Source organism: Pan paniscus, chromosome 9 (genome assembly GCF_029289425.2).
Source record: "Pan paniscus chromosome 9, NHGRI_mPanPan1-v2.0_pri, whole genome shotgun sequence".
In the NCBI taxonomy this organism is placed as follows: domain Eukaryota; kingdom Metazoa; phylum Chordata; class Mammalia; order Primates; family Hominidae; genus Pan; species Pan paniscus.
In genome coordinates this window covers 103,862,307-103,885,274 of record NC_073258.2, presented here as the reverse complement: position 1 = coordinate 103,885,274, position 22,968 = coordinate 103,862,307, and the positions used below count along the sequence as shown (strand labels likewise).

The following is a 22,968-nucleotide window of genomic DNA, read 5'->3' as shown; positions in this document are numbered from 1 at the left end:
CAAATAAACAGTAACTGTTCTGTCTTGAAATGGGTATGTCCGTATTAAAATGAAGGCAATAATTTTGCCTACTGAGAATAATACATGTAAAGCCCTTAGCACAATACCTGGTATATAGTCAGAACTCAAATGTTATTATTATTAAAACAGTAATAGCATTACAGCATCAGATTTACTGGTTGTGTGTTTTTTACAGTGTTCCAAAATTAATGATTCTTACGTAGCTCATGTTGAAGGTGCTGTGTCACTGAGCATTTTTTTTTTTTTCCCCTAAGCATCTGTTATGGCTGGCATGGTTTTAGGCCTTGCAGATATAGCTAGGAACATTTCTTTATGGTTATAAAGAAATCAGGAAATTGATGGTGTTTTTCTTTTAGTTTTGAAAATATCACTAAACTTGTTACTATGGTATCATGTGTGATAAGGCTGTTGGTTTTGTTCTTTCACAAGACCTCATTCTTGAGTGATATTTAAATTAATGATTCAGTAGTATACTGGCCTATGGTAATTGAAAACATGGAAAGTGAAAGGGCAGTTTTAAAGTCTCATAGAGTCAAAAAATAAGGTTGGAATTGCATAGTCCTAATATAGTACCTAGCTGGTGGAGTAGAGTGAACTCAGTATGAACAAAATCATTTCCATAGCTTCTTCAATTGAGTGGAAACCTAGTTGTCCAAAAGAGTTAATTAAATTTAGCTCCAGAGGTTTTACCCAGAGAGTAGTTTTATTAGAAAGATTGGAAGCAATGGTATTGGAAGGATTAACATTTTGCAGTCCGGGGAAAGCACATTAGTTACAGACCTCGCTTTAGACTTAGATCTGTTACTATTTACATCACTTTGGCAAAGTCAGTTAACATTTACAGACCTTATCTAAGTTATAAGGTATTATATCTCTATGTAATCTCATTTGACTTGCTTCTAACCAAATTTTAATTAGTAATCACCAAGTAATCCTCCAGTTTCTAGGGGGGCTATACTGATATTTCTTTTTTATTTTTTATATTTTTTGAGACAGTCTCGCTCTGTCACCTACGCTGGAGTGCAGTGGCGCAATCTCGGCTCACTGCAACCTCTGCCACCTAGGTTAAGTGATTCTCCTGCCTCAGCCTCCTGCGTAGCTGGGATTACAGGCACCTGCCACCACATCTGGCTAATTTTTGTAGTTTTAGTAGAGACAAGGTTTCACCATCTTGGCCAGGCTGGTCTTGAAATCCTGACCTCGTAATCCATCTGCCTCGGCCTCCCAAAGTGCTGAGATTACAGGCGTGAGCCACTGCTCCTGGCTTATGCTGATGTTTCTAGACATCCTCTAAAGCTTTCTCTTTGAATCACTAATGGCAACTTTGAGAGCAAGTATGTTTTCTTGATGCTTTAGAAAAATTTACAATATATTCACATCGTGGCTTTTAAAAAAACCGTTTGTCTTTTCCCTTAATTTTTTATTTTTTATTTTTTTTTGAGACAGGGCCTTGCTCTCTCCCAGGCTGGAGTACAATGGCGTGATCATGGCTCATTGCAGCCTCAAACTCCTGGCCTCAAGCAATGCTCCCACCTCAGTCTCCTGAGTAGCTGGGACCACAGACTGGCACCACCGCACAAGGCTATTTTTTTTTCCCCTAGAGATGGGGTCTCCTTGTGTTGTCCAGGTTTGTCTGGAACTCCTGGGCCCAAGTGATAATCCCACCTCGGCCTCCCAAAGTGCCAAGATTACAGGCATGAGCCACCGCGCCTGGGCCTCTTAAATTTTCAAATCTGATTTTTGTTTTCTTTCAATCATATATAAGAATACATACTCATTTATGCATTTTAACACCTTTATTGTATATGTATGCCTTTTAAGTTATAAAATTAACACATTCTCATTTAAACAATTCTCCAAATATGTAAAGGAAGAGAAAGCGCCCTATAATTAATCACCCACTTCACCTTTTAACACGAGTGCATTGTTAGTACTTATTTAAACCTAATAACACTTAACATGTTACACAAAAAAATTAAAAACGGTTTTGGCTTCAGACCAGTATTAATGTCATCTTAGCAGCTTGGATCTCAGGCAGCAAGAATGTATTGACTTTATGTTGTGCTAGTAACCTAAATATGGTGCTGTCAAAGTTACCTGAGCAGCCTTGGTCTAGTCTATGGTTTACAAAGCTGGAGGATTTTCATCCTTGAAAAAGGAAAATAGAGGCTTCTCTTGACTCTTAAGAATAATATCTTAAGATTATATTTTCAAAATCCCATAGTGGTAAACACATTTCTCATATTATTACAAAATTTGTTTTATTCTTATCCAGTCACAAAAGAGACCTAGTGATGATGTAATTACTATATTTTGGGAATCTGATAACATTTTGAAAAAATGATAATTGATGTATTGATTTATTAATGTTGCTAAGGGTGTAAAATAAGGAACAAGTTAAATGCCAGTAATTAATTTTTGGATGAATGATAGACACTAGCTAATTGAAAGATTAAACTTTTGTTTCTACATTAAGGTGACATCAATGCTTGCTGTCTGTTTTAGAACCAAGATGATAAGGAAAATAGCTCTTTCTGGAAATGGAATGTAGTAATTTCCATAAGTCATTATTTTCAAAATACGTTTGTCTTTTTCAATAATTAAATTATATTTGAGTATATTTCAAAAGGGTAATAAATGGCCTGTTTTATAGGTAAATATATTCCCCTTCTGATTACTGTATTGAACTTTGTGTTGGTTCTGATATTCCAGTAGATTAAGAAGCTCCAGCTGCCTTATGTTTTTTCATATTCATGCATTGTCAAAAATTTTATTCAGAGTAGGCTCTCAGTGAATTTTTTTTTTAATGGATTGGTTTGAGTTTTTGTACTAACTCGTGATTGATACTAATGGAGTATTTCTTTGCTGCTTTTTAAATTTTCTTAATTTCATATTGTAATCTGGTGTTCAAAGAATACTTCACAAATTTTAAATTTTAAATCCTGTAGCAAATATTTATACTTATCAAAGCTATGCCAAAATTCAAATTTAATTATTTGCAAAATATTATGGTGTGTTCATGGGTACCTTTAGCATGACGATTTATGTTTTATGTTGATATTATAACAAAATATGTTAATTATTTTTGTCTTTGAAGGTCCTGATGAAGTTGTAGGGCCAGAAGGAATGGAAAAATTTTGTGAAGACATTGGTGTTGAACCTGAAAATGTATGTTTTATTTCTAAGTAGAATGGCATATAAGTGGGGTATAGCATATTCGTAAATTACTAAAAATCGAGACACTTTAATCTTGTATGAAGATTTTATTTCTTCATGTTTAATATTGTAAATTTGCATTTAGGGTATTTTTAATCAGTTTAAGTTGGGCAAATGTGTTCTTTCTTGATACAAATGTTATATGTAATAGAATAAGAGATTCTACCTTCAGAAACTGTTAGAACTTTTTACTTTTAAGAAATTGGCACATCTCAATTTCTTTGTATATAGTTAATAATTCCAGAGGTTGTACTCTTTAATAGTTGAAGGATGGAAGTAGTTGTGTAAAAATGCTCTCCATGATAAATATAGACATGATTATCTCTATGCTGACTTTTCCCCTATCCTTTATGTTCTGTTCTTTCCAGATTATTATGTTAGTTTTAGCGTGGAAATTGGAGGCTGAAAGCATGGGATTTTTTACCAAGGAAGAATGGTTAAAGGGAATGACTTCATTACAGTAAGAAATTTTTTTAAAAAACAAATTTGATGGCCTATTTGAAGATCTTAATTGATATTTTGTGCTTCATAATTTTCAGGAGTAAGGTTTCACCTTAAATCAAATCTGTTTGATCTATAACAATTAGTTTGGGGATTGAAAAAATTATATTGTGGTCTTGGGCAAATATATAGGTACCCCATGTTTTATATTCTCTAAGAAAGAACCTTAGTACAGTCCTATTAAAATTCCTTGATTCTCTTGGTGAGTGACTTAAAAGTCTATGATCAAAGACCTATTTATTTACAGGTTGTTTGAGTATAAGGATTTTCCTCTCTCAATACAGAATTCTACTATCGAAGGAGTATGTTCGTTGGGCAGCCCTAAGCTCTAGGGCCTCCTCTCCCTTCTTCACTTTTATATTTGACTTTAAAAATTTGAAGATAGAGTTACATAACCCTTTTATGATTTCTTTATTGCCAAGTGAATTTCATAAAGGACAAAAGTAGAAATGTAACCGCTCCCGTGCAATCTTTACCCATTTTATAGTCCTACACTTTCAGTTTAGGATCCTGTCTTTGAACATTTTCATAAGTTATAGAATTGCATCTTATAAAAATAATTTGATTTTGGCTTTCCTGAATGAAGTGTGCTTAATTTCAGAATCAATTAGTGATTTTGTGTTAATTGTATAGCATCACATTTCTAGTGTTTCTGCAGGGTATTAGTTATCAACATTCTAAAATAGAGAAAGCATTAATTTATAATATTTTTGAGGCAAAAACTGGGGCTTAATTAGCTGTTTGGTTTCCTGTTGTGATTATGCTTTCATTAACACATGTAATTATTCTTTATTTTTTGCCTGGCCTTAAATTTTTTTTTAAAGTATTTGTTTATGAGGCACTAAAATTTTTAAATTTGAATTTTCAGTGCCTAATGGTTTGTAATTCTCTTTTTTAACTGACATTAACATGTAGACACGTGGATATTTTATATATTTATTTTTGGGTAAAAGCCTTTGCTCATATGAACCAAATCATAATTTCTTGAATGGAATATAAAATCAACCCTCCCACTTCCATTTTTTTAATAGTCTGAGACCTAGAGAGGTTACGAAAATATTTGGCACAGTTCCTTAGTAGTAGTGCTTAGTTAGAACCTAGAATTCAAATTTCCTGATTACCAATCTCTAATACTGTATTCCTACTTTCTATATAAATCAACATTCCTTATAAAATAGAGGACCATTATTTTTAAATTATAGCATTTGCTACCAAGACTGAATTCTGCCATACATTTAGGTGTCATAATATGCCCAGTTAAATACATTGATTCTGAAATTCTTTGGATTATTTCTCAACATTTAATTAGCTTTTTGGAGAAAGATTAAATAAATATACAAAAGAATATGCAAATAATATAGGTTTTATACAACGGAGTGTGTTTTACTAAAATTTATGTTGTAATATGGCTTATTAATGTAAGACATTTGTCATTATAAGTGCATTTTGGACTCCTCCTCCTCCTCCTCCTCCTCTTTGAATACTGCTTTTTGAAGTATCTCAGCTAACAAGTGGCTGTATATTTTTAAATCTAAAAGTTTCTTATTTATGTTTTTGCATAAGTTGATACAATATAAAAAGTCTTTATAACAAAAATGTGTAAGCACAAAGCATTTCTAATATATACTTCTGAATAATCAGCATCATATGGTCTTGCGTACAAGAATAGAAACTGTCTAGCCCATGAGCATGTTTTTTTTTTTTTTTTAGACGGAGTCTTGCTTTGTCGCCAGGCTGTAGTACAGTGGCGCGATCTTGGTTCACTGCAACCTCCGCCTCCTGGGTTCAAGCGATTCTCCTGCCTCAGCCTCCCGAGCTGGGACTACGGGCGCGTGCCTCCACGCCCGGCTAATTTTGTGTATTTTAAGTAGAGATAGGGTTTCACCATGTTAGCCAGGATGGTCTCAATCTCATGACCTTGTGATCCACCTGCCTCGACCTCCCAAAGTCCTGGGATTGCAGGTGTGAGCCACAGCGCCCGGCCAAGCACGGTTTTTATTAGCACACCTTTCCTGTAGGAAGGTCACAGGGTATACAAAATAAAAGCAATTATTCAGCACTTAAATTTGTCCCAGAAGTTTCTCTTTCACTGATTTATTATTCCTTTCCCATTTGCCCAGAATAATATACTGTAGAGCCTTGAAGCTACTGAGGAATGCTTGAAGTGAGCATTCTTGACCTGGAAAATCGTTGATTTTTTCCCCTCATGATCTGGGTTACCATGTGAAATACAAAGTGTTTTTCTTCAATTGGCCAAGTCTTATTACTCCTTGAATTTTCTTATTAAAAACTTGCTATGAATAAAACAGTTTGAAATTTAAACCAAGGAAGACAAAAAATCTGTGTCTTTAGAAATTATTTGTTGCTTAGTATACTTTGTGTTCTATATAATAAACATAATCTTAAAATATAAAACTTTATTATCAGTTCTCTCTGATATTTTTCATACTTTTATGATTTCACCTGGGCATCTAATGATCTCTTAAATCATCTTAAGATAGTCATGAGTTGTTTCAATTAATTAATTTTAACCCATAAAACTCTTTATAACTATGTTGGTCTGTTAAAAAATAGAAACAGTCTGGTAGTTTAAAACATACACTGTGTTAAAGGATAGTAGACTGTAATAATCATGATTAGTTATCTATATTGTGTAATGCTTTATAGTTTGCAGACTACTTTGTTAACATTCGTTTGTTTTCTATTCATATAGGCTTTCTATAACTGAATTGGCTTTCCTTTTTGTGTGAAAGAATTTGTGGGTATATGAACTGGATATAACTGGCCTAGACTAGCCATTTTGTAAGTTTCAGGGGATGAAATTGCCATATGCTTTTCACATCTATTCTTCCATGTAGTTTTCATCTTTGTTTAATAATAGCCAAATTTCCTTGCAAATCTAAGGTGTTAATTTTTTTTTTTTTTTGAGACAGTGTCTGGCTCTGTTACCCAGACTGGAGAGCAGTGACACAATCATGGCTCACTGCAACCTAATCTCCTGGGCTCAAGTAATCCTCCCACTTCAGCCTCTCAAGTAATTGGGACCACAGGCACATGCCACCACACCTGGCTATTTTTTTTTTGAGAGACAGGGTCTCACTATGTTGTCCAGGCTGGTCTCAAACTCCTGGGCTCAAGTGATCCTCCAGCTTGTCTCACTATGTTGCCCAGGCTGGTCTCAAACTCCTGGGCTCAAGTGATCCTCTAGCCTTGGCCTCCCAAAGTGTTGCAATTACAGGCGTAAGCCACTGTGCCCAGTATTAATTTTAATTTAATTTTGTAGATATTTATATTAGACACCTATATTATGTAAGGCACAGTATCACTTACTGGTGATCACAGCGAGGAATAAGATGCAGCTTTTGTCCTTTAGTCATATTCTACTAGGTCAGGGAAAACATTACAATACTATAACCCAGCCAACCTTTTTGGCACCAGGGATCAGTTTCGTAGAAGACAGTTTTACCACGGATGGGGCTGGGGAGAAGGGAAGGATGGCTTTGGGATGAAACTGTTTCACCTCAGATTATCAGGCATTAGATTCTCATAAGGCGCATGCAACCTAGATCCCTCTCACGCACAGCTCACAATAGGGTTCGCATTCCTGTGAGAATCGAATGTCGCTGCTGTTCTGACAGGAGGTGGATATGCTGGCTCACTCGCCTGCCGCTTGCCTCCTGCTATACAGCCTGGTTTCTAACAGGCCACAGGCTGGTAATTATGCTCAGCCCAGAGATTGGGCACCTTGCTGTAACCATAAACCAAGGAGAACGTGACATGTGCTAGAGTGGAAATACAAGATACTATGAAAGCACAGATGAGTAAGGTTAATTTCAGCTGAGTAGGTAGGTAAATGTAGGTGTGGCCTGTGAACTAGAACATGAAGAATGATTAGGATTTTGTTTGTTGAGGATACAGGAAAATGTTTCAGAAGAGGGAAATTGTGAGCAGGACCTTGAGGAAGGAAAGCATATGTTTGAAGGAAGTAGTTTGATTTCTTAAAATTGTAAAGTACATAAAAAAATTGCCAGGATAGGTTTTGAATTCTAATATTTTGAGTGATGGCTTCACTGTAGAGTGCTTTAGCTAATACGTTGAGAGAGTTTAAATCTGTGTTACAGATATTGGGAAACCATCAGAGATTTTAAAGCACAGGAATCTTAAAAGATTTGGGGGATAATTTTCAATGAGCAATTGTTTTTAATATTTTAAAGTCACAGTCTCTTTTGAGAGTCTTATGAGAACTATGGACCTCGTTCCCATTAAGAGGCACATGTACTGCTAGACACAAAAATTTGATGTGCTCTCAGGAGGTTATGGAATTTCTCTTCCTTCGTCTATAGATACGAGGTTCCAAGGATACTTGGCAAGTTTTTGTTCTGGCATAGTGTACTAGAGTGGAGGTCTTTTCTCATATCTGCTAGCTGAAAGTCTGGTGTTGGAGCAAGGGTGAAATACTATACCAGTGGAGAAAACTGAATATAGACCTTTGAAGAGGACCGTACTTGATTATGATAATGAAAAGGACAAGACAAGAGCATCTGACAACAGTGATAGTAATTAAGCTGCCTGCCGGTAGGTTGCAGTTTGTTAATCTAGTCTCTATTGAGTCCCGGACTTTGAAGTGTAAAAGGAATGGCATGGCTTGACCGTCTGAGAGAGAGGGGAATAGGGAACATTTATATGATTTTTTTTTTTGGTGGGGGTGGAAGAGGAGAGTAAATGAAATGCCATCGTGTGTGATGTGACTGTCATTCATTTAGCATTTGGGGCCCAACTACTAATTGCCATTAGCATCCTTTCCCTCTGTTCTCTCTTAAGGTCATTATGACAATTTCAAAATGCCCCTCTGCACATTTTCAAATACCCCTAGAAGTAGATGGTATTGTTCTGGTTGAGAAAGCTTATTTAGAGGAAGTTCTAAATCCAGAACTTTGTGACACAATTCTTCGTGTTACACATCAGTGTGTCACAGCACAGTCACTGGGACTTATGGATTAGGAAGAGAGCCTCACTTACATCTAATACATGCATGAAACTTTCTTCTCACTTTAAAGGTCTTTAATGAAACACAAGTTCAAAAGCCTCCCTTTGTAATCAGTTGCTTAGCAATACCAGGAAATTAATTTCCGAGTCCTAACGTTGAAATTAATACCCATTTCTTCTCTTTCTAACTACAGTGGCCTTGGAGAATGGTGTATTGTATTGTGCCAGTGTTCCCTCAAATCTGTGTGGTTTTATTTGGTTGTTATTTGGAAAACTATCTCTTGCTTTCCATAGTACGCTAGTTAAGTATGCATTTCTTTTTATTTCGGAGGAAATATTCTTTTTTCTAAACTTCCCAATTTCTGAGGTATTGATGTTAGTATTTTGGAGCTAGATTCGATATAAAAATTGTATTGCTGTTAGTAACTGCTTCGGTATGTTGGTTTTGCCAGATGTGTTCACAGTCTTCATGATACTGTTAATAAATATGGAGGTTTGTGCTCTTACTCTTTTTTTTTTATTTGAGACGGAGTCTTGCTCAGTCTCCCAGGCTGGAGTGCAGTGGCGCGATCTCGGCTCACTGCAAGCTCCGCCTCCCGGATTCACGCCATTCTCCTGCTTCAGACTCCTGAGTAGCTGGGACTACAGGCACCCGCCACCACACCCAGCAAATTTTTTTTGTATTTTTAGTAGAAACGGGGTTTCACCATGTTAGCCGGGATGGTCTTGATCTCCTGACCTCGTGATGCACCCGCCTCGACCTCCCAAAGTACTGGGATTACAGGCGTGAGCCACCGTGCTGGCCTATTCGTTTTTTTACTACAAAAAAGTCTGTTGGATTCTTTCTCTGCTCAAGATTTACAGTAGACCATTAGGAATGGTATGACGTAGTTTCTACCAAGGTATGTAGTGTAGGTGATTTTTAATCCATTTGCCTCAAAAGAGGCATATCAAGGACTGTGCTAAGCATTTAACACATGGATTCTCATTTAATCTTTATGGTTGTCCTATGAAATTATTATTGTTACCATTTTAAAAATCAGATAACTGAGGCTGAAAAAGGTTAAGTAACTTGCCATATAGTTGTCCTATTAAATTATTATCGTCATTTTAAAAATGAGGAAACAGGCTGAAAAAGGTTTAGTAACTTGCTGAAAGCCACATGACCAGAAATAGAGAAGCTAGAATTTTAACCAATCTGTTTGACTTGAAAATTTGTTCTTCCCTTCACTTTATTTCTTAAGCTTATTGAAATTACATAAGTAAGATAGTAACTTTGTGTACCCATGAAATGTAAAATATTTGGAAAATATTATAATTTCTTGGATTCTTATCTCCTTAGTGACTTCTCAGTCACTATGTGCTTTGTGATTTTGTTTGATCTACCATTTACCACTAAGTTTCTCCCAGATAGGAATTTTGAAACATTATATAATTAAATAAATATATCACCTACCCTGTGGTTTATTTTTGGTAGTCACACTTTTATTTAACAAATATTTTTGGAGTGCTATATGTCAGGTCCTGTGTTATGCTATGACAGTGATTTTTTAAATCTGATGGTAAGGAAAGAAAGAACTTTGAATGTCAGGAGGCATCCTTTATCTTCTTTGCCCCCTTAACACTTAAGTCTCAAGCCTGTTAAGATTCTGTGTGAGATTTTGTATGAAAGATGTGACTCACATTATGAAGACTTCATCTCCATATTTTCAAACATTATAGTGGCATGTAATCTGAGAAATTTGCTTTGCATATCCCCATGGTAGAAGTCAACTTTCATTAAAGCATTATTTTTCACATAATGAATAATTTTTGCACTAACAGAAACCACTTAGTGAAATAGTAGGTAATGAATTTCTAATAAGTAAGAATAAATTTTTCTTGTTTCCTCATCAAGCATATTGTGCATTCATTCATATATAAGGAATTCTGGTTAACTTATCCAAATTTTGATTTCCATTTCTGGCAATATGGCTACTAAATGTGTGGAGAAACCATTTCTCATGTAAAATGCTTAAATGCTGGATAACATATAAAAACATCTTGGCCAGGCCCGGTGGCTCACGCCTGTAATCCCAGCACTTTGGGGTTTGAGGCGGGCAGATCATGAGGTCAAGAGTTTGAGACTAGCCTTGCTGACTTGGTGAAACCCCGTCTCTACTAAAAATACAAAAATTAGCTGGGCATGGTGGCATGCGCCTATAGTCCCAGCTACTCGGGAGGGTGAGGCAGAAGAATCACTTGAACCCCGGAGGCGTAGGTTGCAGTGAGCTGAGATTGCACCTCTGCACTCCAGCCTGGGCGACAGAGTGAGACTCCATCTCAAAAAAAAAAACTTTTTAAAAGTACACTTGGACTTGCCTATAAGGAAAATAATCAGAGGCCAGAAATGATGAGTGATGGTGATTACATAGAGATCTATGGAGCTGACATTTACCCTGAAGAAACCTACCTATTCCTAGTCACCTAGGGTCTGGTTGTTGACATGTCATGCATGTTGAGAACAGAGGACACATTTCAAGCAAGACCTTAATAGGATGGGAATCAGATTAAAAACATTGATGACAAACTTATGCAATAAATGGAAATTTGATAACCTGGGCCTGGTTTTACATACAATTAGAGGTAAAGGCTTCTACCTGAGAGAATTCCTAGTCCTCCATCTTCTGTCTTGCAGATTTGGGGCTGGAATTCACTATCTGACCCAAGCCAAAAATGTGTTTTAGAATAAGACTCCCCTGTTTGTAATGGAAACAGTTCTTCCATAGAGAAATTTTACACAAACCTCAATTTTTGCAGAAAAAGGTTCCATGATCACTAGTTTATAATCAGAAATCACTAAACATTGAGAAATCAATCTTAAAAAATGAACTTGAGAATCAGACCCTTTAAGATTAATTTATGAATTATCACAATTTCCGCATAAGACAACTCTGTGGTTACAGAAAAGAGAATGGTCTCAGATATCAGACTCCGAATAATTAAATTTCTGAAAGTGAAAAACAGCAGATTAAAAACTCCTGGGCGTGGTGGCTCACGCCTGTAATCCCAGCACTTTGGGAGGCTGAGATGGGCCAATCACGAGGTCAAGAGATTGAGACCATCCTGGCCAACATGGTGAAACCCTGTCTCTACTAAAAATACAAAAATTAGCTGGATGTGGTGATGCACGCCCATAGTCCCAGCTACTAGGGAGGCTAAGGCAGGAGAATCGCTTGAACCGGGGAGGTGGAGGTTGTGACCTGAGATTGCACCACTGCACTCCAGCCTGGGGACAGAGCGAGACTCAATCTTAAAACAAACAAACAAACAAACACTCAGCAGATGAGATAGAAAGAAGATAATGTAGTTGACCTGTAAGGATCAGTGATCTACGATATCTAAGGAGATTAGTGCAGAGAGGCAGAAGGGGAATGTGAAAGAGATGCTAAGGAACATGGAAGATAAATTTTTTTACTGTTGAATTTTCAGAGTTTGCTGATACTAGTCTTGTTGAATGTGTGTTTTGCAAACATTTTCTTACATTCTATAACTTCTTTCATTCCTGTAACAAGGTCTTTTGCAGAGCAAAAGTTTTTGATGATGTCCAGTTTATTAGTTTTTCCTTTTATGGAGTGTACTTTTTTTTGAGAATCTCACTCTGTTGCACTCCAGTGAGTTGTCTCACTCACAGGTTGCACTGCAACCTGTGCTGCGATCTTGGCTCACTTCAACCTTCACCTCCTGGGTTCAAGCGATCCTCCCACATCAGCCCCCCGAGTAGCCACACATGCATGTGCCACCATACCTGGCTAATTTTTCTATTTTTTAGTAGTGACAGGGTTTCACCATGTTGGCCAGGCTGGTCTTGAAATCCTGACCTCAAGTGATCTGCCCGCCTGAGCCTCCAAAAATGTTGGGATTACAGACATGAGCCCCCGCCTCAGTTTTGATGTACTTTTGATTGTACTTTTGATGTCAAGTCTAAGAATTATTTGCCTATCCTTATATCATGATAATTTTCTCATGTATTTTTCTAGAAGCCTTCCATTATTAAATTTTACATGTAAGTCAGTGCATTTTGAATTAATTTCTGTAAAAGCTATGTAAATGTTGGACATATTTGTGTACATTTATTTCTGGGTTCTCTGTTCCGCTGATGTGTCTTAACCTTCTGCCAGTACCACACAGCCTGGATTACTGTAGCTAAATAGTAAGTCTTGAAATCAGGTAGACTTATGCATCCTGTTTCAAAATTGTTTTAGGTATTCTAGTGTATTTGCTTTTCCATATACATTTTAGAATAATCTTTTCTTTACAAAAATATCTTGCTGAGATTTTGGTTAAACAGCATATAAATTTGGGGACAATTGACATTTTTACTGTTTTGATTCTTTGAATACTCTTAATATTCCTGATATTGGTAATTTTTGTTTTCTCTCTTTTTTTGTCAGTCTTGCTTTGAATACTGGAAGATAGTAATGTCTCTTCATTTTTTTAGGTATTTGATTTTTTTCATCAGTTTTGTGTAGTTTTCAGCATATACGTCCTGTACATCTTTTTTTAGAATTACACCTAAGTATTTTATTTTTACTTCAACCTGTTGTAAATGGTATTTTACATTTTAGTGTCCACATGTTCATTACTAATATATAGAAATACAATTGATTTTTATGTTTATCTTGTATCCTGTGACCTTGCTGAACTCACCTGTTCGTTCTAAGATGTTTTCTGTATAGACCTTGGATTTTCTACATAGTCATGTCATCTAGAAATAGGGACAGTTTATTTCTCTTTTCTGATCTATATATCTTTTATTTATTATTATACTTCAAGTTCTAGGGTACATGTGCACAACGTGCAGGTTTGTTACATATGTATACATGTGCCATGTTGGTGTGCTGCACCCGTTAGCTCGTCGTTTACGTTAGGTATATATCCTAATGCTATCCCTCCCCCCACCCCCCGACAGGCCCCGGTGTGTGATGTTCCCCACCCTGTGTCCAAGTGTTCTCATTGTTCAGTTCCCACCTATGAGTGAGAACATGCAGTGTTTGGTTTTCTGTCCTGTGATAGTTTGCTCAGAATGATGGTTTCTAGCTTCATCCCTGTCCCTACAAAGGACATGAACTCATCCTTTTTTATGGCTGGATAGTATTCCATGGTGTGTATGTGCCACATTTTCTTAATCCAGTCTATCATTGATGGACATTTGGGATGGTTCCAAGTCTTTACTATTGTGAATAGTGCCACAGTAAACATACGTGTGCATATGTCTTTATAGCAGCATGATTTATAATCCTTTGGGTATATGCCCAGTAATGGGATGGCTGGGTCAAATGGTATTTCTAGTTCTAGATCCTTGAGGAATCACCACACTGTCTTCCACAATGGTTGAACTAGTTTACAGTCCCACCAACAGTGTAAAAGCATTCCTATTTCTCCACATCCTCTCCTATTTCTTTTTTTTGACTTATTACATGAGCTAGAACTTCTACCACTATGTCGATAAGAGTGGAAAGAGTAGGCATCTTTTCCTTGTTCCCCATCTTAGAGAGAAAACGTTGGCTTTCACTGTTATGTTACCTGTAAGTTACTTATTTATGCTCTACGAAGTTGAGGACACTCCCCTCTATTTTTTTTTTTTCTGAGTTTTATCATGAATGGATGTTAAATTTTTAAAGTGCTTTTTCTGTATTAAATGATAAAATTATGTGGCTTTTTTTTTGTATTTGCCTGGTTTTGGTATCAAGGTAATACTGGCTTTATTAAACAAATTTTTCTTTTTTTAAATATTTTAAATTTTCTTAATCTTTTATGTTTTGAGAGAGATTATGTGGAATAAGTCTTTAAAGGTTTGGTATAATTCTGTAGTGAAACCATCTGTTCCTGGAGTTTCTTTTTTGAAAGTTTAAAAATTTTGAGTTCAATTTCGTTAATAATAACAGGTCTACTCAGACTACTGTATATTGTATGTGTTGTGGTAGTTTGTGTTTTTCAAGGAACTTATTGGTCCATTTCATCCAAGTTTTGATGTAGAAAAATCGTTATATATGTAGAATTTTTATATCTATGTAAAAATCTGTATAAAATCTCTATATAAAATATTTACATAGATATAGATTATATCTATATAAATCAATAGATATAAAATATCTATATATAGATTATAGATCATATAGATATAGAGTATATAAAATTATATAGATATAGATTATACCTGTATAAAAATCTTTATATGTGTAGAAAAATTTGTGTGTGTAGAGAGTTGTTCATTGTGATCCCTTACTATCATATATTGTATATGTTCATTGTGTATCCCTTACTATGCTTTTGATAGCTGTGGGTCTGTAATAATACCCCATTTCATTCCTGATATGGGTAATTTTTGTCTTCTCTCTTTTTTTTGTCAGTCTTGTTAGAGAATTGTCAATTTTATTGATCTTTTCAATGTGCTTTGTTGCATTGATTTTTCTGTTTTCAATTTCAGCAGTTTCTGCTCTTATTTACTTTGTCCTGTTTGGTTTGTTTATTTTGCCTTTCTTTTTCTGGGTTCTAGAGGTACAAGCTTAGATTGTTGATTAAGGCTTTTTCTTTTTTTCTAATGTGTGTATTTAGCACTATAAATTTCCTTCTCAGTACTGCCTTATTTGTATGTTAACATTTTGATGTGTTGTATTTTCATTTAGTTTAATGTATTTTCTGTTTTCCCTTGAGACTCAACTCTCCCATAGATTATTTAGGTGTTTGCTGTTTAGTTTCCAAGTGTTTGGAGATTTTGCCATTAACTTTCTGTTATTGATTTCTAGTTTGAGTCCATTGTTGTCAGAGAACACATTCTTTTTTATTTCAGTTATTTTTACTCTGTTAAGGGGTTTATGTCTCCGGATTGGTCTGTCTTGTTTTATGTTTTGTGGGCCCTTGAAAAGAATGTGTATTCTGTTGTCTTTGAATGGAGTAGTCTACTAAGTTCAGCTAGATCCTGTTGGTTGATGATGTTAAATTCTCTGTGTTTGTTGAATTCTATCTAGTGTTTCTATCAATTGCTGGAAAAGGGGTGGTGAAATATCCAACTATAATTATGAATTTATTTCTCTTTTCAGTGCTACTTCACACATTTAGTTTTTACTTCACACATTTTGCAGCTCTATTGTTTAATGTGTATAGGATTGCTTAGAATTGTTTAGGATTGCTATGTCTTTCTGATGGATTGACCCTTTTATTATAATATGATTATCCACTCTGTTCTGATCATTTTCTTTGCTCTGAAGTTGCTCTAAGTCTATTTTAATATCATCTAATGTAGAAAGCCACTTCCTGCTTTCTTTTAATATTTCTGTGAGATATTATTTTCCATTGTTTCACTTTCAACCTGCGTATACTATTTGAAGTTAAAGTTTCTTCTAGACAGCATATGTTTGGGTCATGCTTTTTTTAATCCACTCTGTCTTATTGGTGTATTTAGACTACTCACTGTCATGTAATTATGGATATATTGGGGCTTAAGGCTACCTTGTATTTTACAGTTCAAAAATTTCCATTTGGTTCTTTTTTTATATCTTATATTTCTTTGTCCTTGGACTTTTTTTTTTGCTGAGACTTTATATTTTTTCATTTTTCTATTACGTTTTTAATTACTTGTTGAAGCATTTGTGTGATAGCTAATTTAAAATGTGTCAGATAATTCTGAACATCTCTGTCATTTTGGTGGTTGCAAGTATTGATTGTGCTTTTGCATTCCATTTGAGATCTTGGTTTGACAAGTGATTTTTTAAATTGAAACCTGGATATTTTGGGTAGTATATTATGAAACTCTGGATCTCTGGATCGTATTTAAAGCTTCAGTTTTAGCTAGCTTACTCTAATGCTATTCTGGCAAGAGAAATCAGGGCTGCCACCTTATTACTGCCAGGTACAGGTAGAAATTGAATTTTCTACTCTGCATCCATTAACATCTAAGGAAGGATATCCCTTGTGACTGCTGGGCAGGGATGAGAGTTCTGGGTTCCCACTACGCTTTTACTGATGCTTCCTTGTCTGAAAGGGATAGGAGTGCCTTGTTACCACTGGGTGATGGTGAAAGCCCTGACTCTTCACTAGGCCTCCTCTATGTCAACCTAGGGCAGAAGAGGATTGGCTGCTTGTTACTACCTGGCAAGAGCAGAAAGAAGTTCATGTTACCTGTGTGGTTTCGATTTCCACCAGCATTGTAGGAGTTGAGAGAGAGGCTTTATTATATCCTGGTAAGGGTGGACATTTTAGGTCCCCATTCAGTCTTTGCTGGCATTGGTGGGAGTTGGGCCATAGTTTTTTCAGTGGTTTTTAACTGGAGTAGAGTGTTTGTTTTCTAAGAGTTTTCTGTTTTGTGAGTCTCCTCCTTTCTTTGTCTTTTGGTTAGAGAAAAGGCAGGGTTTTATTGGGGCTTTTTGTCTGCCCCCATTGGTGTTTCTGGTTACTAGCCTCTTCAGCTCCAAGTTTGGAATATATTAGGCAAAAAGAAACCCAGAGAACTCACCACCATGTAGTTCCTCAGGTTTCCACCTTTCAGGGTCTTGTGTTTATTTTCTATATAATGTTCAGGGATTTTAGTTGTACCTAGGAGAGAGAGAGTGTGAAAAGTTCATTGACTGCATCCCACTCAAGTTAGTGCCTCTTTTATCTGCACCACTTTAGAATCAAACTCTTTGAAAGCATTCATCTATACTTATTTTCTCCAGTTCCACTCTTTTCATTCTCTCTTAAACCTGTGCCAGTAAAATTTCTATCCCTATCACTCCTTCAAAACAGTTCTCGTCAAGGTGTCATATACAAGTAAATACTGAAAGCAAAAATATGCATGTATTTTTGAACTGTAAGATCTTTTTTTTTTTAATTTTTAGGTTTGGGGGTACATGTGAAGCTTTGTTACATAGGTAAAGTAGTGTCAGAGGGGTTGATTGTGCAGATTATTTCATTACCCAGGTATTAAGCCTAGTACTCAACAGTTATCTTTTATGCCCCTCTCTCTTCTCCCACCCTCCACCTTCAAGTAGACCCCAGTGTCTGTTGTTTCCTTCTTTGTGTTCATAAGTTCACATCATTTAGCTCCCACGTATAAGTGAGAACATGTGATATTTGGTTTTCCAGCATTAGCTTGCTAAGGATAATGACCTCTAGCACCATCCATGTTCCCGCAAAATATATGATCGTGTTCTTTTTTTATGGCTGCTTAGTATTCCATAGTGTACATATACCATGGTGTATATGTATTTTCTTTGTCCAATCCATCACTGATGGGCATTTAGGTTGATTCCATGTCTTTGCTATTGTGAATAGTGCTGCAATGAACATTCACCTGCATATCTTTATGGTAGGATGATTTATATTCCTCTGGGTATATATCCAATAATGGGATTGCTGGATCGAATGATAGTTCTACAAACAATACTTATCAAAACTTGTGGTTGCAGCTAAAGTTGTATTAAGAGGGAAATTATAGCCTTAAATACTATATTAAATTAATTAAATTCTGGTAAGATTGGTCAAGAAAAACAACAAAAAAGGGATGAAGATAAATAATGCTAATGCAAATTAGAAAATGTTATAAATTTTAATCATATTTAAATAAACTTATATGTAAAATAATCAGTTATGAGAAAAGTATGGGACCAAAACATTCAAAAAGAAATAGAAAATCTGAATGGCCCTATGGCCATTAAAAATGTTGGTTTATTAGTTAAAAGTTTTCCTTCCCTCAATACTCACCTGAGTTTGGACAGATGCTAATTCCAGGGTTACATAAGCTTTTTCAAAAAACGGGGGGGGGTGGAAAAGTAGCAATTCTCTTTTCATTTTCTGAGTCTTATGTACTACAATCTTGTTAAAAAAACTAGCAAGGAGAGTAAGAATGAAACTTACAAGCTAGTCTCACTTAGGAACCTAGCAAAACAACCCCAAAATCCAGCAATGTATAAAACAGATAACATGACCAAATTTGACTTATTCTAGAAATGCAAGGTTTAATTAATATTAGAAAATTGTCCAAAATATTTACACATTAATGAAATTATGTTACTACACATTATAGGCCTTTGCGTTATTGATTTAGTATAGTCTTAGTTAAATCTGAGAATGCCAGGTGGCTGGAGAGCATGTTGAATAACTAAAATTCAGTTTTGAGTGGAATACTGTGGACCACAGTAGATGGCACAATTAATTTGATTAAAGGGAGTCAGATGGTCTCTCAGAGGTGGCAAAATGTGAGTTAGGTCTTGATGAATAATATTTTTATCAGCATGTTTGAGATTTCAAGTGGAAATAATGGGTGCTGAAGCATGGCAGTGGCATTTGGGAATGGTAAGTGATATAATTAGAGCATGGTAAGGTTATCAGGAAGTGGCAGGAGATGAAATTAGAGATTTGTGCCAAATTGTGAAAGGCCTTGACTGCCTTGCTTCTTGCTAAACAGTGGAATTTATCAACCCATTGAGACAAAGTCAGTTAAGATTTTTGAGCCTTCCATATATTTAGCTGCTTATATTTAATGTCTTGTCTTTAAAAATAACACATATGACTTGTTGTTTGCATGCTTTTGCATATATAACTTATTTGAAGTTAGGTGCTTCTACTGATTGACTTTGACTTTTTGTTCACAAAAATATAGGGATCTCGATTTATGACTGGACCACTTAATATAATGTATTAATTTGCACTGTGTTATATCCTAAACTTTTAAAACTACTCATGACTAATGTCTTTCACCAAACTGTTACCTACGAACTTTCTAAAGAAATATGTGACAAAGGCATGATTAGTTTCATTTGCTCTGCCATTTTTAGCTGTATATGTGATAAAACATGTTTTAATACATCTCTTTTTAACTTCGATTTTATTTGGAATTTTTGAATGAGTTGTTTGTTTGTTTTTAAGCAAAGTAATTGGAGTGAACTTTCTTTGATTCCCAGGTTTTCTTTTTTCCCCTTTTTTCTTTTTTTATTGCATTGGTAGATGCAAGGCAAGAAATTTATTACTCTAAATTTGTGACTCAGAATTTTAAAACTAAATTAACTTCATAAATGCGCTCACTTTTTTCTTAATGCATTACGTCTAACCCCCAGTGATACTTTTATTTGATTTTCTTGATTATGTAATTTGTTTGATATTTCTTTTATTTAAGGTGTGACTGCACAGAAAAGTTACAAAACAAATTTGACTTTTTGCGCTCACAGTTGAATGATATTTCGTCATTTAAGAATATCTACAGATATGCCTTTGATTTTGCAAGGGTAGGTGCAATTTTCTTGTTTTGTTGTTTTAATAGCTTTTCATCTTGAGACCACACTTAGGAAAACTTTTTCACTTATATTTTAGGATAAAGATCAGAGAAGCCTTGATATTGATACTGCTAAATCTATGTTAGCTCTTCTGCTTGGGAGGACATGGCCACTGTTTTCAGTATTTTACCAGTACCTGGAGGTACGTATGTTTTTTCGAATTTTGAAAATATTATTTTAAAACTTAATCTGAAAGTTATACTTTTGAGGAACAAGTAGATTTTTAATAGTATGCTTTAAAAAAACTTTAGAGAAAAAATTCTAAAATATGTACATATCAGTTGTTATTTTTAGATAGAAGTTCATGTTTATTAATATATTTTGTACCTAAGATACTTTCAATCCTACCCCCCAGCCCCCCAAATAAAAGAAACCTCCAAGAAATACATTGTATCACAGACATTTGTCTTGCAGAATTAGTTTCTCGGGGTTTTCGTAAGAGAGAGTTAATGCTAGTACACAAATCTTTAAGCTTCTAAATCTGATTTTCTTCTTTTGTTACACAGGGTCTTAAGCTGAAATGTACATAAGAGAACCAATTTAGTAATAAAACTTTCCTTTTCTACTTAGGCTCAATCTAAAGAAACAGAATAAAGCTATTAATATTTTATGTCCACAAATATGAGAATGGCTATAATAGTATACTTAAATATGCTGGTTACTAAAAAAATGTAAGCTGAAATGATGACGTGTTCTTTTAGAAGGTTTATCATAGCAACTACTATAGGCAGTGATTCTAAGAAGATGCTATTCTTTTTTTCCATTGCTTTGTCTAGTTTTTTTTTTTTTTAATGTTTTTGTGCCTTTGTAATTCTAGGGTTATTGGTATAGTTCTCACCATATCTTGAATACAGATGCTTTTTCCTTTGGAAATAATTTCTCATAAAGCACATTGCTTATAGCTGCTTCCCTTTTCCCAGAGTAGTAAAAGTTGTGATACAAGACAGTGATATCAGCTGGGCGTGGTGGCACACGCCTGTAATCCCAGCACTTTGGGAGGCCAAGGCAGGCAGATCACTTGAGGCCAGGAGTTCGAGACCAGCCTGGCCAACATGGTGAATCCCCGTCTCTACTAAAAATACAAAAAAAAAATTAGCTGGGTGTGGTGGTTGGCGCCTGTAGTCCCAGCTACTCGGGAGGCTGAGGCACGAGAATTACTTGAACCAGGGAGGTGGAGGTTGCAGTAAGCTGAGATTGCACCACTACACTCCAGCCTGGGTGACAGAACGAGACTCTGTCTCAGAAAAAAAAAAAAGAGACAATGATATGAAAAAGTCTTACATGAATGAGTTTTACGCATGATTCAATCTGTAAGTCCTATAAATTATTTTTGATGGATGGTATCTATTTTCTTCCTATTAGTAGTTTTGGGCAAAAATAAATTTAACCGAATGTAAAAATATTCAGCTCTATGGGGAGCTGAGAAGAACTAAATATTTTCAGACACTTGTTATGTGCAGGTTGTTTGGCATATATTTTTAAAAATCTTTATAATACCATTTTGAATTAAATTCTATCCCCATTTAACAAATGAGGAGGTGGTTTCTATTCTTAAGTAACTTTCCCAAAATCACTCAATTAAGTGGCAAGGATGGGATTTAAATCGAAGCCTATACTCTTTCACTTGTTTCCAAAGATGCCAAACTCAAAATGTGGCTAAACAGTAAATCTTGAGCAAAGAAATGATTTACTAGGAAGCAGCACAATAGAACATACTGGATGTAGGAAATGTTATATATCTTGATCTCATTGGTGGTAACACAAGTATATACATATGTAAAAGTTAGTTTTATCCTTACTGTTAGTACTCAGTGCTCTTATTATTCCTCAAAAATGAAAATAAAAGTAAAAAATAGATTATGTTAATATGTAAATGCCCATGAGGAATCTCTTAGAAACACAAATAATTAAAAAAATAGTAAATGTTTTAGAAAAAACCAAATCACAAAAACAGTTAAAACTTAGTTTACTAAATTGAGTAAATGATGTTTGTTTAAATATTTAAATACAAATATTTAAATCATTTTTGCAGCAATCAAAGTATCGTGTTATGAACAAAGATCAATGGTACAATGTATTAGAATTCAGCAGAACAGTCCATGCTGATCTTAGTAACTATGATGAAGATGGTGCTTGTAAGTATAACATAACATGTTCCTTTGAAAACAAAATTTCCAAAAATATTAAATGAGAGTATGCATTTGTGTAGTATTAGCATAGAGGTTTTAAACTTTGTAATAGTAACTTATTTAACTGTGTGAGGGATTGTGGGAGAAGTAGAGAGAGAGCTTAGATTCAGCAGTATTATATAAAATCTATGCTGGTAAATGAAATGTTTTCAGTTCCTCGGCAACCAAACATTTTAGCTAAATTTAAATTATAATTTTTGCATCCAGAAGCTAAAATTCAGCTTTGTTTCTGTCTTTCCTGGCATTTGCCTATGGAAGAAAAGTACAGTCATGATTTTAAAAATATAACAGCAAAACAATCAGCCACAATAGAAAAAGCTTTAACATTATTGTAATATTATGCTACCCATTAACAATATGGCAAATAATGTCAGTATAACTTCTCTCTGAAAACTATAAATTGATTTTGAGCAAACTGATAGTGAAATAGTTATAATTTTTCAATTCTTCAAGTTAAAATATCTGTCCATACTCCTCCATGGAAAGGCTAGAATGCCATAAAACAGGATTTTGAAATAATGATAAATTAATTAGATAAACCAAGTTAATTCTGTAGAACTATAAATTTTTTTCAGTTCCAACCACCATTTTGGTTGGTTGCATGTGTTTTCAGTGTTCAGAAGGGTTACAAGGAAGGGTACATTCCTATAAACTTAAACTGAAATTATACACTTTTTTCTGTGACACTGAAAAAATAACAGAAGAAGGGATAACTTTATTTCTTCCCACATATATTTTGTCCTCTCTCTACAAGATGGTATAAA

General features: G+C 35.0%; 1 protein-coding gene across 3 annotated transcripts in view; it reads left to right on the top strand.

Annotated features, from left to right (window-relative positions):
* The window catches only part of DCUN1D5 (defective in cullin neddylation 1 domain containing 5), a 30,137-nt gene that overhangs the window by 5,791 nt on the left and 1,378 nt on the right, over positions 1-22,968 (top strand). For all 3 annotated transcript variants that reach the window (XM_003828372.5, XM_008953767.6, XM_034933599.3), the window contains exons 3-7: positions 3,119-3,189; positions 3,606-3,697; positions 19,859-19,967; positions 20,053-20,157; positions 22,048-22,150. In XM_003828372.5, the coding sequence (XP_003828420.1) occupies positions 3,119-3,189; positions 3,606-3,697; positions 19,859-19,967; positions 20,053-20,157; positions 22,048-22,150 (480 nt within the window). The remainder of the gene's footprint in view (positions 1-3,118; positions 3,190-3,605; positions 3,698-19,858; positions 19,968-20,052; positions 20,158-22,047; positions 22,151-22,968) is intronic.